The 15642-nt window shown below is 45.1% G+C and overlaps 1 protein-coding gene across 14 annotated transcripts in view; it reads right to left on the bottom strand.

Moving 5' to 3' along the window:
- The window catches only part of RAPGEF1 (Rap guanine nucleotide exchange factor 1), a 138654-nt gene that overhangs the window by 47886 nt on the left and 75126 nt on the right, over positions 1–15642 (bottom strand). For all 14 annotated transcript variants that reach the window (XM_038548963.1, XM_038548966.1, XM_038548964.1 and 11 more), the window contains 2 exons: positions 11835–11991; positions 73–161 (listed from right to left, as the gene is read on the bottom strand). In XM_038548963.1, coding sequence (XP_038404891.1) covers positions 73–161; positions 11835–11991 — 246 coding nt within the window. The remainder of the gene's footprint in view (positions 1–72; positions 162–11834; positions 11992–15642) is intronic.

Below are 15642 nucleotides of genomic sequence, written 5' to 3'. Positions count from 1 at the left end.
TTTAGCTCCCATTCTTTCTTAAGTGTAGACCCAAGGTGACCACAATGACTGGAGGGTTTAGTCAGAACTCACCCGTCCGGTTTGCAGGCTGGGGAACTGGGTTTCACTGGGCTGGTTGGAGATGGATGCCCCTGTTTCTCGATGGTAAGTCTGACCAGCTCCTAGACCCCATACAAGAGAGAAGCATGAGGTGCTAAGAAAGCTCCTTGCTGCTTGGTATTTACCACAAGGCAGGTCACTCGTTTGTCCTCCAGTACTTAGTCTTTTGTGCCTACAGATTTCCCACCCGCCAGAAATGCAGTATTATTTGACTTAGATAATCTGCATGACTCTCCAAAATGTCCCCTAACCTCCAAAAATACCTTCGTAACATGTAGAGAAGTTTCAAATGCATAATGGCACTTCCTCTTGGAAGGGGGAAATGACAAACCCCATGGTCTCAAAATGACTAAGTTTAGTACAGAAATTAAAAGTCCAGTGGATCTGATTCCCAGTCAGCTTGTGGGGGGCAAGAACTACTCTTTAGTTCTTAAAAGCCATTGCATTATACAGGATGCTGCCTATGTTAATGAGCAAACCTCTGGTGAGGGGAAGGTGGTTTCCCAAAGCGAGCTGGTGCTGGGTGTGGTAGCAGCTGGTATACAGAGATGACTGGTTGGCATCTTTGTCAAGGGACAGAAAGTTAATGGTATATCACCCAGCAGAGACAGGACTTTGGAAAAAACATTTTTTAAAATAGAAAAAAAAAAAAAAAGATCAGGACCTACTTGTCCCCACGCCCCTCCTCCCCGCAATTAGAATGCATTTTACCCCAGTTTGATGGGTTCTTATGATCACAAATCCCCATGTATGCACCACTCAGAACATTGAGCATTTCCGCTGCTCTCTCTGGTCCATCTGCCCCACCCCAGTACCGTTTCACTTCTATTTCTTAGATTACTTTTGCCTAGAACTTGATAGAAATGGGACCATTGCAGTATGTCCTTATCTGCGTCCATCTTTCTCTGAAGAGCTATATGGATATCTGATTCACAGGCCATAAATTCAGCCACTGACTGACTGCAGACAACCTGATGGTTTTTTTGCTCACAGAAATGAGCTACCACCAGCACAGCTGCTTTTATGACTTCGCATTGTCTACAGAAGAATCTGCACCCATTACGAGCCCCACCTCACTTTCCCTAACGTTTGCAGCCCTACTCTGTCACTATTCTGTTCATCTTCTTTTGCTCAGCAGGGCACAAGTAGCTGGTTAGCTGGTTCCTTTTCATTGCTGAGTTGTATTCCCAGCCATGGATAAACCTCCACTTCTTTATCCATTCTCCTGTTGATGGACATCTGGGTAAGACCTACTGGTGTTGCAGGTGGTGGTGGAGCTTCCAGCATGAGTATCTATTTCTGAAGTTACAGAGGAGGCAGCAATGGGTGTAAGAGGGCAACAGCAACATGTCCCTAAATCAGACTGCAAAGGCTCTTCACACTCAAAATGCCACACGCAGGAATCGCAACGTATGTGCTAAGGCAGAGTTAATATCCTCCCTAGAGCAAGGATTCTTTCGGAAACACAAAAATGAGGAAAAGGCTGAACATACCAAAACTAATATGAGAGAGGAAACTCACAAATGTACACACCAGTGCTCAGTAATCATCAGAGACTCCAGCTTTGATGGTGATGAGACTGAACCTTCCAGACACGGTGGGTGAGAGTAATGCTTTCAACAGCCTTTTTAGAGGATAATTTGTAAGTATGTGTCCAAATTTAATATGTCTTTTTATGTCATAGAGAATGTCATAGAGGTATGCAAAAAATAAGCCACAAAGGATGGTCATCACGGCATTATATGTAATAGATAATATCAGACTACTTGATACTCAATAATTCAACAGTTAATGCTAGGAACTGATTATGTAAATTATGATAGAGCCAAACAGACCATTACATTGCCAATAAAAAACAAACTCACGAGAATATATGACAGCATGGAAAGACAACACAATACAATGTTAAGTGGAAACACAGCCTCAGGTGGCACATTGGCGCATGCGCACGCATGTGTATGTGTGTGTATACAGTATGTTTTGGAAATAAAACAGAACCAAGAATACATTTCTAGAAGAAAAGTATGCCTATAAAACACCACTTATTTTCTTGTTTTTTGTTTCTTTGCATTTTGTACACTTTCTACAATGAACATTACTTCTGAGATGCTAATTAAAAAAATACAACCAAAGGGATACACAGTACAGCTGGAATCAGCACCACCCCACCCCATGACAGCCAATGCCTATTCCTAGAGAATTATGGAGAAGACCTCTGAGAGCCAAGTACTAGAGGAAGAAAGGAGAATGTTCATATGTTCCTGTTACCACAATGTGTTACCACAACATAAAGTCAAATAATATCTCACAGATAGTTAAAGACTAGCTGCCTAGCTGGTGATTACAGATAGGACATGACAGAAAAATAAGAGACAGATGACATGATGAGGAGAAACAGCACACAGTGGGAGGGGAGAAGAAGCCCGTCAGAGGCTGTAGGGGAAGAGCATCACAGTATCAGAGGGGTCAGAGGGCCAGACCAGGGTGTCCTGGAAGCCGCACATCCATGCTCACTCTTTTCTACATACAGGGTGAAAGAATAGAGGCCTGCATACTTGGATCTGCTGACGTACGAGAAAAATTCCACTAATTCTTCATTGATTCACGAGCAATTATAATTAGAATGTCATCTTTCTGGGGAGGCAGCTGTGTGAACTCAACTACTGAGCAATGGCACAAGAGTCACGGAATGGCAGGCACATATGTGCGAGTGTATGTTGAATTCCAAAACAATGACACGACTGCAGTAACTCTCCCTTCCATGGTGTGCTGGCCTTGGTTTGTAGCGGGTGTAAAGGGGGCAGGCAGCTTTACCACCCCCTCCACCTTCTGGATGAGAACCCTAAGACAGATGAGAATCCTAAGAAGGTACACATACCTGGCACACAGTGTGCCAACAACCCTCATCTCATTCAAAGCGGACCATTTATAATGTGGCAAGTGCCCAGCTCCTCCTACTAAAGGCAGAATTTCTGAGGGATGTCAGATACTGAATCCTCCTGAGGCACGGGTTTGAAAAGACCCAGAGAGACAGTACCAGACTGTGTGTGCACAGCTGGCAATTGCAAACCAGACAGCTACCAGTTCACTGATGAGCAGTTTTCAAAAGCCAAAAGGTATTTGGAAACGTATCTTTCTAAGTGCATCATACTTATTCATCCTGAAAATGCTCACAGAGCTGTTTCCATCTTAAGTGACCTTCAACAATTCAGAATACAAGCCATGGCACTCGAGTAAGGGAGAGACAGCCCCATCTGCTCCCGTCTTCTCCTTGGCACCGAGACGAAGTTCCTGCCTGACACAGAAGACGTGGGCTGCAGGAGGAAGAGCTCCTTATGGGTGTGTCTGTGGGCAACACTCACATCATAAGGCTCACTGCCATGCTGTCCCCACCATGAGGACACCACACTGCGGCTGATGCCCTCCAGGGGCTCATACACCGTGACGGAAAAGTCTCCTGTTCCATAGCCATCAGCCTGCCGTGCCTGCTCCTGCCTCACTCGACCCCCTGTCACATTCTGGGACTGCAAGAGGGGCTACGACACAGCACCTCTAACGATCAGCTGTTTGCAGACAGGTTCTTCACTAACACTGACTGTGGGCTGCCACTGGGGACCTTCCTGTACTGAGGCAGCAGAGTGAAATCACAGGGGTGACAAATAGGGACCTTCCTACTCACATCTAAAGCATGAGGGGTATGAGGCAGCAACAGAGCAGAGCAAGTGTCCTCCTCCTCCCGTGCAGCCAAGAATAGGCAATACTCAGCATGCCAGGTGCACAAGCGGGCTGGGTGGTGAGTGACTCCTGAAGCCAGCTCCCAGAGGTTTGGTCCAGCCTCAGGGCACTGCCTGGCATTCCTCAAAGGGTCTAAAGACAAGGCAGCCAGAGGAGACCTCAAATTCAGTGTGGGAGGAAGAAAATTAAGACATGAGTTTGATGAGGTTAAGTGAAAACCCTGGTGGTCTTGAATGTGAGTTGGAAGTACTAGTAAAAACTCCAGATGTGTTTTGTATGACCAAACAGTAGCAATGAGAATGTGGCCCCTCGGTATGGTATCTAAATGCCATTTACCAGCAAAGGGAATCAGGGCTCCTTCAAGGAATGGCTGGTTCTAGTTCTGTGGTAAAAAAATGGATAAGAGGACTTAGAACTCAAAAATAAAAAGACAACTCAATTAAAAACTAGGCAAAGGATTCAAACAGATATTTCTCCAAAGAGATATATAAACAGTCAATAAGTACATGAAAAGAGACTTGACATCACTAGCTCTCAGGGAAGTGCAGATCAAAACCACCATGAGATCCCACTGCATGCCCACTGAGACGGCTGTATTAAAGTGAAAAGTGGGAGCAGTGAGGATGTGGAGAAGCTGGGGCAGCTGGAACCCACAGGCACTGCTGATGGGGACATAAGATGATGCAGCTGCTTTAGAAAATACAAGATCAAACGTAGAGTTACTGTATGACCCAGGAACTGCACTCCCAGGAAAATATACGTCCACATAAAAACATGTACAGGAGGGCTCATGGCAGCATGACTCGTAACTGCCAAAAGGTAGAAACAACTCAGACGTCCAAATGTCCATGAAAAAACAGTATGTGGTATATCCACATGATGGAATATTATTTGGCAATAAAAAGAAAAGCATGTACTGATACATGCTCTAACATGGATAACTCAGAAGCCATTATGCTGACAACAGGAGCTGGTCACAAAAGGCCACAGAGTATATGATTCCATTTATGTGAAATGTCCAGAACAGGCAAATCTATAGAGACAGCAAGTAGATCAGTATCTGCCTAAGGCTGGGGGGATGGAAAGACATGGAGAGGAGGTATGGGAAAAACATAAAGGATATGAGGTTACTTCCTGAGGTGATGAAAATGTTCAAAAATTGACAGTGGTGTCGGTATAATCTGTGGATATATTAAAAATAAAATCACTAAAAAAATAAATAAAATCACTATATGGTATAGGGTAAGTGAGTGAAATCTACGGTATGGGAATTGTATCTCAATAAAGCTGTTTACCACCACTGCCACCACCACACCTAAACAAAATAAGTATCAGATGAGCTTGGAATTATCTTTTCATACTATAAAGTAAGAAAACTATCAAAGACCTCTAGGGTCATGTCGCAATGAACTCAGGAAATAGCCTGAAGAAGTTGTCAGTGGCCCAAGATGGGGTCTGGGCATGAGTAAGAGTGACAACCTGAGTGTACTAGAGCCTGGCTGGCATGGCTCCATCCATGAGTTCAAAATACTATCAGAAAAAAGCTCAATTCACTGATCACATTAAAGGATGCCAGCAAACATTATTTCAATAACTGGTCAATAAGGGAAGGAATGAAGCACTGATCCTGTCTTTTCTCCGAGAATTATAACTCAGGATAACCATAAATTGACATAGGAAGTTAGCCATTTAAGTGTATCCCAGCTAAGTAATGAATAGACCTATGCAATAATCATCAGTGACTACTAACATCAAAAATGGAAAGATGCCTCTTGATGAAGGTGCAGGGTAGCACCTAGGAAGTATTCAAAATATGAAAACCTGCATCTGATTCAGTCTCTGGTTTTACAGGAAATTCAAGGGACAGAGGAACATGCTAAACAATACTGCACAGATGCAATCAGCAAAATCCAGAATGTGGGAGACTTTCAGCAGTGGTAATCCCTTCTGAAAAAACAAGTAAGTTGTAAGGACAAAAACACAGAGAAAAGGGAACATTAGGTACATATTAATGAATAATGTAGAAAATCACACCCTGCATGTAGGCCAGGTCCAGCCCAGGGTCTGCTGTCTGTAAGGCCCTCAGGGTAAGAATGCTTTGTTAAGGGGGCACCTGGGTGGCTTGGTTGGTTAAGTGTCGGGCTTTTGATTTCTGCTCAGGTCATGATCTCAGAGTCATGGATCAAGCCCCTACATGAGGCTCTGCACTGGACAGGGAGTCTGTTTCCAGCCCTCTCCCTCTGCTCCCTCATCCCTACCCCCCTGCTCATGCTCGCTTTCTCTCTCTCTCTCAAATAGATTCCTTTAAAAAAATTATACTAATCAAACAACAAGAATATGCAACAGAGACCAATATGTGGCAGAAATCACATGTAGCCTAAGAGGTTTCAAATAGTTGCTACCTGGACTTTCACAGAAAAAGCCTGCTTTGTCCTAGAGCTATGCACTAGGGCATTTACAGATCAAAGGACAGATGTCGAGCAGCCAGAGCGGCCCAGGTGGCTCAGCAGTTTAGCGTTGCCTTCAGCCCAGGGCATGATGGAGTCCCATGTCGGGCTCCCTGCATGGAGCCTGCTTCTCCCTCTGCCTGTGTCTCTGCCTCTCTCTCTCTCATGAATAAATATATAAAATCTTAAAAACACACACACACACACACACACATACACACACACACACACACACACACACAAAAAAAAAAAACAAAAACAAGGACAGATGTCTGGGATTTACTTCTGATGATCCAGGGGAGTCCGAAGAGGTACTAAAGGAAAAGAAGCATGACCAGCAGTGAGGACAACTGTGGAAGCTATGTTGATGAGGCTTCATGATACTGTTTTCTTCTTGCAAACGTTTGACATTTTTCATCAAAGATTTTAAAAAGCAGCTGAATGAGGAATAAAAGAGATGGCTCATTTGAGATGTCAGTGTGCCAGGGACAGCTTGTTGCCCATACTACATGTTCTACCTTATTGACAAAATTTCAGCTGGGCATGTGACCAAGTTCTGGTCGATAAAATGTGAGTGAATTTTGTGAGGCCTTTGAGGAGGCATCCTTAAATGGAGAAGGCACATCTTCTTACTCTCTCCTCTCCTCGCTGGCTGGAATGTAGACACGACGGATGGAGACCAAGCAATCACTCAGGACCAGGAGGTGGAATCCATATGTTAAGGATGGCAGGAAAGCAAGGGAGGAGAAGATCACACGCCTGACCATTGTGTGAAAACATCATTAGCCTCAGACTGCCCATCTGTTAACTTCTTGTACCCAATGGAGAAATAAAGTTTTATCTTTTAAAAACCAGTATTATTTTGGATTGTCTTGCAGCCAAAGCTAATCCTAACTGATACAGTCAGAAAAATATTTCTTTCAAAATATTCCTGTTATAAGTGAAACTGATAAAGGGAAACCTCACTAATGTGGAGCTAGGAGGCTAGAAAGGGGAACCACACCACTGTTATCAATTCCAGGAAGAATCATCACTCACAGACCCCAGCAGAGGCACCCATAACAGGAGGGAATCATGACTACAGACCCAACAGCAGAGGCACCCGTAACAGGAGGGAATCATGACTACAGATCCAACAGATGCTGCATCTCCTACGAGGAATCTGCTACCTCAGCAACTCTGCCAGTAAGGAACCACCCTCGCCCTGAGCTCTTGCTTTTCTCCAGTGGCCTTCTGTTCAGAACAGTCCCTCCCAACGTCTTCTTCCTTCTCCATAAAATAATGCTCTCCTTTCTTTGTTGGACTTGTCTGTGGTTTTGCTATGGCTTGCATGTCCCAAATTGTAATTCTCTGCTATTCCTGAATAAACCCATTCTGCTGGCACAATAACTGGCTGTTTTATTTTTTTGGTTAACATATATGAGGGGAGTCTGGCATGGTACCAAGTCCAATTTTGGGTGGTGATGGTTAAATGACAGAACTGCAGGTATTCTAAATTTTCCTCCAAGGCTGTGAGCATGAGAAGTTTTTTTGTTTTTTAAGATTTTGTTTATTTATTTGAGAGAGAGAGAGAGCACAAGCAGGGGGGAGGAGCAGAGGGAGAGGGACAAGCAGGTTCCCCACTGAGTAAGGAGCCTGATGTGGGGCTTGATCCTAGGACCCTGGGATCATGACCTGAGCCAAAAGTAGACACTTAATGGACTGAGCCCAGGAACCCTGAGAAGGTTAACAAAATAAAAGTGTGAGTGTGAATAGTGTGGGGTGGGGGTTGGGGGGCTAGAGGTCAGGGGAAGAGGCTCTGAGAACCAACATCCCTGGGAAGTCTGCAAAGAGGGCGAAGCAGAGCCAGGGAGGTAAGTAAGAGACTGTGCATCTGAGAAGAGAAGCTGACATTTAGATGGCACAGATAGGGAGAGCTGGGGTGCTGGTTTCAAAAGGACAACCCAGGTCACCTGCTGGAGCTCGAGGGGCTCGGTTCCCAACAGCCAGGTGTTAGGGCCTTCACATTCTTTCCTTGAGGAGTCATCATACTCTCTGAGCCTTGGGCCCTATGAGCAGAGCACCTGCCTGGGCCAGATCAGATAATAACAGGTCTGTCTTTTGACGTGATGCGTGGAGAAGAGCCACAGCCACTGTCAAGAATTGGTAAATGCGAGCTGAGTCTTCCTGGGTATTAGCATTTCTATGGTTAACAGTACTTACCCAGTTTACTGGGCACCCAGCACTTGCCAGGTACTTCATATACATCACCTTACTTAATCTTTCTTCAGTTCTTCAGGGTAAATATTTTAAAACCTACTTGAAACTCACAGAAGTAACTTGCCGAAGGTTACAGAGCTAACAAATGACATTTATGCAGGGCTTTAAATAATAAATGGTAATAAACAAAGTAATCCTGTTTTAAAATGCTTCTTCAACCTTTCAAAAAAAGAATTCCATTTAACAATTGAGTGAGTTACTTGAAAGACGGTGACTCAGTTTAAAGGAATGTGCCAGCATTTCTCCTACAAGTGGGATGACGACACCCTAACAAATCTATTTTATATCTGCACGGTCCCCTCCCTCCCAGCCAAATGAGGCTCTCACAGCAGTAGGACACAGGCTCATAAGGTGACCTAAGCCTGATGGGGACAGGGAGAGAAGCTGGAGGCCAGCTGGCGTGGGGAGCAGGAGCATAGTTGGCCCCTCTCATGGGAGGCAGCTGAGGGTGATGGGGAGGGCACAGGGCCTGGGGTCCAGCAGGCTCAGGGGTGAGGTAAGACCTTGCTACTGACCACCATCTGCTGGAGTCTCTTCCCATAACTGAGAGGGCAATCACATCACATTCAGAGTTGTTATGAGCATGAGGAGGGAATAGATGTTAGCTACTGTTACTATAAGGCCCCAAGGACATGCACCAACCTACAGTGTCTGGACTGATTCCAACTATTACAAGCTCTCAGGAACAGGCCAACTCCTGCACACCTCTCTGGCTTTAGCCTGTCTCTCCCTCAGAGAAGAGTCTCTGACCACCCTGAAAAAGGAAGGTCACCCAAACAGACAAGACCATGTGCCATTTTTCTTGTAACACTCATCCGAGTTATAATTAGAGATTACAAACTCTGTCATCCTTTTCCCTCTTTAGATTCTAAGCTGTATCAGGTCAGGGACTATGCCAGCTTTATCACAACATTCCCAAAGCCATCACACTGCCTGGCACATAGGCAGTTCTCAATAAATGCTTCTTGAGTAAATGAAATGGAACTGCATTCACAGAGCTCATCACCCTAGAGAGTCTTCATTCTAGGTGAAGTATTTTAAAAACAATTGCGGAAAAGTTACTTGTTTCCAGACACTGATGGGTTCATAATCTGTCAGCTTCTCTCTCTCCCTCTCTCTCTCTCTCACTGGTCAATTTGAAAAATCAGAGAAATGTTTCCTTTAGACATTGCTTTTAACAGATACTCTGGCACTTTAATGATTCCATAATGGAAACTGACTTGGGAACGTGACAAAGCTCTATACATAGAAACTCCATCTCATCTGTTTTGGGCATTCTTTTTTTTTTTTCAATGATTTTATTTATTTATTCATGAGAGACATACACAGAGAGAGAGAGAGAGAGAGCGAGAGAGAGAAAGAGGCAGAGACACAGGCAGAGGGAGAAGCAGGCTTCATGCGGGGAGCCCGATGTGGGACTTGATTCCGGGACTCCAGGATCAGGTCCTGGGCTGAAGGTGGCGCTAAACTGCTGGGCCACCCAGGCTGGCCCTGTTTTGGGCATTCTAACTTGTTTCGAACATCTCAATATAATTTGGCAGAAGGAAACCTGAACAATGTCACCTGCAAAATAACAATTTTCAATAACAGCATTTCCAGAAGCCTGGACAGGAAGAGTCAGGGGTGAGTGAGCCAGGACTCTACACACTCTGCTGATGAAGTGTGACTCAGGTCACGTCTCATTCTGCCCTGTTAACCTCGAAGAGCTGCAGGGAAGATCAAATGGGATAATGTGTATGACCACTCCAAAATCTGGGAAGTGACAAGGTCTTGCACGACAGCCACTCAAGGCTTAAGTCTCACTGGCCAAAACAGATGGCTTAGGACTTAATACACTCTGGGGAACAAAGAAAACCTGGAGCCATCAGAGGTGGCACTTGGTGCCACCCAGCCAAGCCTCCCTCTAAATGAACTCCGTGATGGCTCCAGCAGACACGGCGGCTACTTACATGGTGCTGCAAGCAGGGAGCCACAAAGACTTCCCCAATCAACACAATTCATTCTAGAGCAATTCATAACGTTAAGCAATGCTTTCTTAGCCTTCCCTCAGAACTTCTGGGGGATGTCAATCTAAGGAGGCAGCTTGTAGGAATCTGCCAGCATGGATGAGTAGAGAAGGAATTCTTTAAAATACCTCAGCTATAGTTTTGGACTGAGGAGTGTAGGAAGGAGGATGACACAGCTTTTTGTTTTTTTTTTAATTCCCTCAAGCCAAGAGATTAGCTTCTAAAGCACACACCTAGCACCACACAATTAGTTAAAAAAAAAAAAAAAAAAAAAAAAGCAGCTAAAGTCTGAATGCTTAGTATGTGCCAGGCATTGTTCTAAAAGGTTTATATGAAAATAAATAAATAAATAAATAAAAGCTTTATATGTAGTAATTAATTTAATACTTTCCACAACCCTAGGGTATATGGCACAATTATTATACCCATTTTACAGATGAGTTAATTAAGGTACAGAGCCTTTGAGTAAATTGCTCAAGTTCACAAACTAGTAAGTAGTGAACTTGGGATTCAAACCCAGCCGAGTCCAAGGCTAAGTCCTCTCTCTTTCCACTATATAATATGGCCTCATGAAACAGCAGGTCTCTACTTTCTTTCCCACTGCTCACAGCCCTAATCCTGATCCAAAGACCCTCATCCACTTCATGCTTACATTCTGCCTCGCTCCTCACCCACTAGGACTTACTGTCTCAATTACAGTTTGTCTTGTGGACCCCAATTTCAGGCCCTCTATGGCTTTCACCTCTTACCTTAACTATGATTCATAATTTCCCACTGTGCTGTTTCCAACTTCCCTGGCTAGTAAAGTCACAGATCGCATCAAGGATTTCAAATCCAGACAGTTTCACTTCTTACTCATCTCAATCCTGCTTTTCTACCAAGAATCCCAGAAGTTCTTAGAACATGAAAAGATAGCATCTGTCTTGCTGAGAGTTTTGCTAAAAGTCAATGCAAAACCAATTTCCTCTGCATTTTGTCTAGCTGGCAAGCACGCAGAGCCAGAGCTGTAATGTAAAGACTTACTGAAGATTTAATACATGCTCAATAAATGTTGATTGCTTCTGGCAGCTTTTCCAGCTATGGAGATATGCACTCCAAAGGTTTCTATTGCTGTAAGAGCCATTTGTAGCAGAGAGAAGTAAATGGCTATGGGACAGAGCAGGACACCCCCACCAGAGATACTGGAAGACAGTTGTTTTAATGCATTCAGTTTTTTAATGCATTCAGTTTGGGAGAAAGGTCTCATGTGACAGATGTTCAGCAGGGAGGCCTAGCGCCTGCAGCCTACCTTCACTCCATCCAGTACCGCCTTGATGACCCCCTTCACCGTTGTCACCGTCTCTTTATCTTCTGAGTTCACACCTTCCAGCATCACTTGGTCAGACCAACGGATGAGGTTGGCAAGACTTTGGTACACTCGGCTATAGCAGGAGGAGAGGGCTGAGCTGGAGGAAGAGAAGAGTTTGTTAGGAACGTTAAACGGTGACTGTTTAACACAGAACTGTTTAATACAGAACCAGTTTCTTGGTGATGGGGGCACGTTTCTCAATTTTTCTAAGAGCCACACCTCCTTTTTGATAACAAACTGTCCCCACCCCCTGAACCTATGCCCTTATATCCAACAAATGCTGTACAGAGCTTTATATTTGAGTGTGTCATAAAATCTTTTTTCATTTCCTAAATATAACATAAAAATTCCATCGCTATAGTTTATATACTTCTTCAAACTTCACCCCTCCCTTGCAAGATTCTGGCCTCTGTTAAGGAGTGTCCTATTTTCCCCTCCTCCTCGCTGCTAATCATTAGTTAAAGCACCATACACTTCTTATTTTGATCAGACGAACATGTTAAATGTATCACAAGGAGCCAACAGGTTTGCAGATTTTAGCAAGCAGGATCCTTTACTGAAACAGCCTCTAAACATAAGCTCCAACAGATCTGTAACTCACTAGAATTCCTTCTACCATGGGCTCAGCTTCATCATCCTCTGCACCATCTCCATGGCAGACATGCCAGAGCAGTACTCCATTTCAAAAGCATGGCAAGACGACAGATGAGAGGAGAGGAGGCCTGTGGCTTGGTGGGGGGAGAGGGGGAGGTGCCCATTGTACACTGGGATGCCCACACAGAGCGGAAGGCCCAGCAACTTCTGGACACCTCAATGATCAGAGAGGGGAGGCCCAAATGTAGACTTTTTAGATCTCCTACACAGTTTTGAATAACTAGAGATAATTTTTCCATTTTAAATATTATACATTATAAGAAAGGAAGAGCAAAAATATGGAAAAGTTGGGGGATGCTCCTTCCTCCACTGAAAAAAAAAGTGGGTAGAGAAAAAAAGTGAGGTAGACATTTAGGGGCCAAAGATAGAATTTTGAGAAAAAAGTAGAATATTGTAAGATATGATTAAAACAAGTTCTAAAAGGGTGCCTGGGTGGTTCAGGTCATAATTCCAGCGTCCTGGGATCGAGCTTCGTGTGGGGCTCCCTGCTCAGCGGGGAGCCTTGATTCTCCCACTCCTGTTCCCCCTACTTGTGCATACGGTCTCTCTCTCTCAAATAAATAAAATCTTAAAAAAAAAAAAAAGATCTAAAAACAAAGCTATTTAAAATAAAAAATCTGAACCAAACAATGCTCTAGTGAGAAGTTCTTCAAAATCAGGTAAGGAGGAAAAAGTTTTTCCAGGACATCTACAATTTCCATTCAGCCAGTCATTCCACTCTGTGCATGTTCCAACAGGAGAAAAGAACAGTCAAAGAATGAAAGCAATGCCTTGAGTCCCATTAGAAACAAGAACAATTTACCAAAGGGGCCCTGGGAGAGCCAGGGTTTGGCTGCCTCAGAGAGCAACAGGAGTGATAAGTATTGGGTGTTGGACCCACTCCCTTGGGAAGGAGGGTTGCTGGAGGGAGACAGGACCTCAGTCTTCCCTGGAGGCTGGACTGGAGGTGCTGGAAATGCACCACTAGCAACCCCCCCAAGCAACCTCGCCTTTTCCCTCCAGGTGGGACCAGGGGAGGCCTCAGTGAACAAGGACTGGCTGCCTTCTGCCAGAGTGCCCGTGAGGGATTCCACCAAAGTGCCAATCACCCTGTTGAGCTATGAGCAAGGATTAGCTGAAAAGGAGGTGGGGAGATGCTTTTCCCTACTACTTAAATTCTACTTGCACCGGATGGTTAACGCTTCCCTGAGGGCACTTGACGGAATCTGGCCAACTGTGGCCACGCTTCACAGAATTAGCTTGGGAGCAGAAGATTCCTGTGTCAGGGGCTAAGGCATTAAAAGGAAGGAGGGTTCTGGATGTGAAAATATCCACAGGACTAGTGGCTGGTCAGTTTCTGAAATGGAGGGAAGCCATCAGTACTGAAGGCAAGCATGGATTCTGTTCTCAACCGTCTCTGGGTGTTCTGTGCCTTCCAACACTGCTTACACTCAGCAATGCAGCCGCTTGTCCCAAAGCCAGCCCACCACTGTCCCAGCTCCCTAGGGTAGGGCGACCAAAAGCCCATCAGCTAGGACACACCACGCAGAGAAAGCTCTGCACAGAAGACAGGAAGACACTTTTCCAGCTTATAAACTGCACTGGAGGAACGAGATGACAGAAGGGATCGAAGAGGAAACTTCAAGGAAGAGCTGTCAGGGCGACCAAGAAAAATACTATCAGTTGACCTTGCAAGAATTTCAGGAAGAAAAGTCCTGGAAGTGGTATCAGCCAAAGAACTACCAGAAAAAAGAGAGTCATTGCTGCTTACAGTCACATCCAGGTGTTTGGTTCTCTCTAGGAAAATGCTCTAGACATGAAATCATTTTTGTCAACTACAAAATAGCTATAAAACATCACCATACACCAAAAATGCCCCCAAACCACTGTCCTATCGCTGATCCATTCCTCCAGTGTTGGCGCAGCTAGAAAGGAACCTCCCAGGCACAGCTGCGGGCTAACGCTCCAGGAACAACAGTCCCAGCAGCCACACACATGCACTGTTCGCTGGACTCTCCTAGGGAGGCTCAGCACCTGACCTGAGGCTGGCGGGGCACAGCTCCGACTCCCCACTGTCCCTCGGTCAATGCCCCAAAGTGGTCACACTCTTCTGGCATGATTGCTGTGTCCCCGCCCTCCAGGAGCATCCCATGCCCTGCCAGCCCTTTGCTTTCCTGTTCCCTCCCCTGCCCCAATGGCCAGTCCAATTCTCACCTTTCCTTCAGGCCCTGCTCCAGCAGCTCCTGCTCCAGGAAGTTTAACTGGACCATGGAGCTCTCCTCTAACTCTCTCCCTTAAATCCCAACAGAGCTGCCACTTGGTACCATAAAATTAGTGCCTTATCACACATGGGGAAGTTGAGTTTTTCCACTAGGTCCTAACTCTTCCGTGGTAGAGACCATCACACAAGTAGAGGTGCAGGAGAACAGTGCATCAAAAGCCATCCACACATCTGACCCTAGTATACCGTCGGGCACATCCCCTCAAAGGAGAACAGCACTGGGCCCTTCTATGAGCTGGCACGAAGTTAACTACTAGAGAGAGACAGTCCTCGGTCTGGAGACCAGCACACAAATCACTCAGTGTGTGACACCTAGGTAGGGCACAACAGGACTCTCAGGATCCTCCTCTGGGCCAGGAGCACAGCCTAGAGAAGTGAAGACTGTAGCGGGGCAAAGCCATACCAATGTTTTATCCTCCATGACCAACTGACTCAAAGAGTACAATCCACAAGGGTCAGCTGAGACTCCAGGGCAGAAGGCCCAGGGCAAAGAGCTTCTTAGAAATAAAGACACTGTTTGCACTATCTCCTAGAAGAAGAAAACCATGCACTTCGCTGCCAAGTTCTGAAAGCGGTTCATAAAAGCTCAGTCTCACAGGGCTGTATGAACATTAAACTACCTCAAGGACCTGAAAACAGAGATGCGTTTATCCTGAGCAGGTACCAGAAAAACCAAGCCAGTAGGCATCTGACAGCCTCTCAAAGAAAAAAGTGCCTGCTAGGCTCTCACTTAAGATTACATTTAATATTCCTTTCCTTTCTGACTTAACAACAGAAATGGGGGCAAGTTGCTCCCAACCTTCAAGGGAAAAGTGCACTCCAGCAACAAAAGCA

Source organism: Canis lupus, chromosome 9 (assembly GCF_011100685.1).
Source record: "Canis lupus familiaris isolate Mischka breed German Shepherd chromosome 9, alternate assembly UU_Cfam_GSD_1.0, whole genome shotgun sequence".
Taxonomy (NCBI): Eukaryota; Metazoa; Chordata; class Mammalia; order Carnivora; family Canidae; genus Canis; species Canis lupus.
Note: the sequence above shows the minus strand (reverse complement) of the source record. Positions and strands in the feature narration are given on the sequence as shown.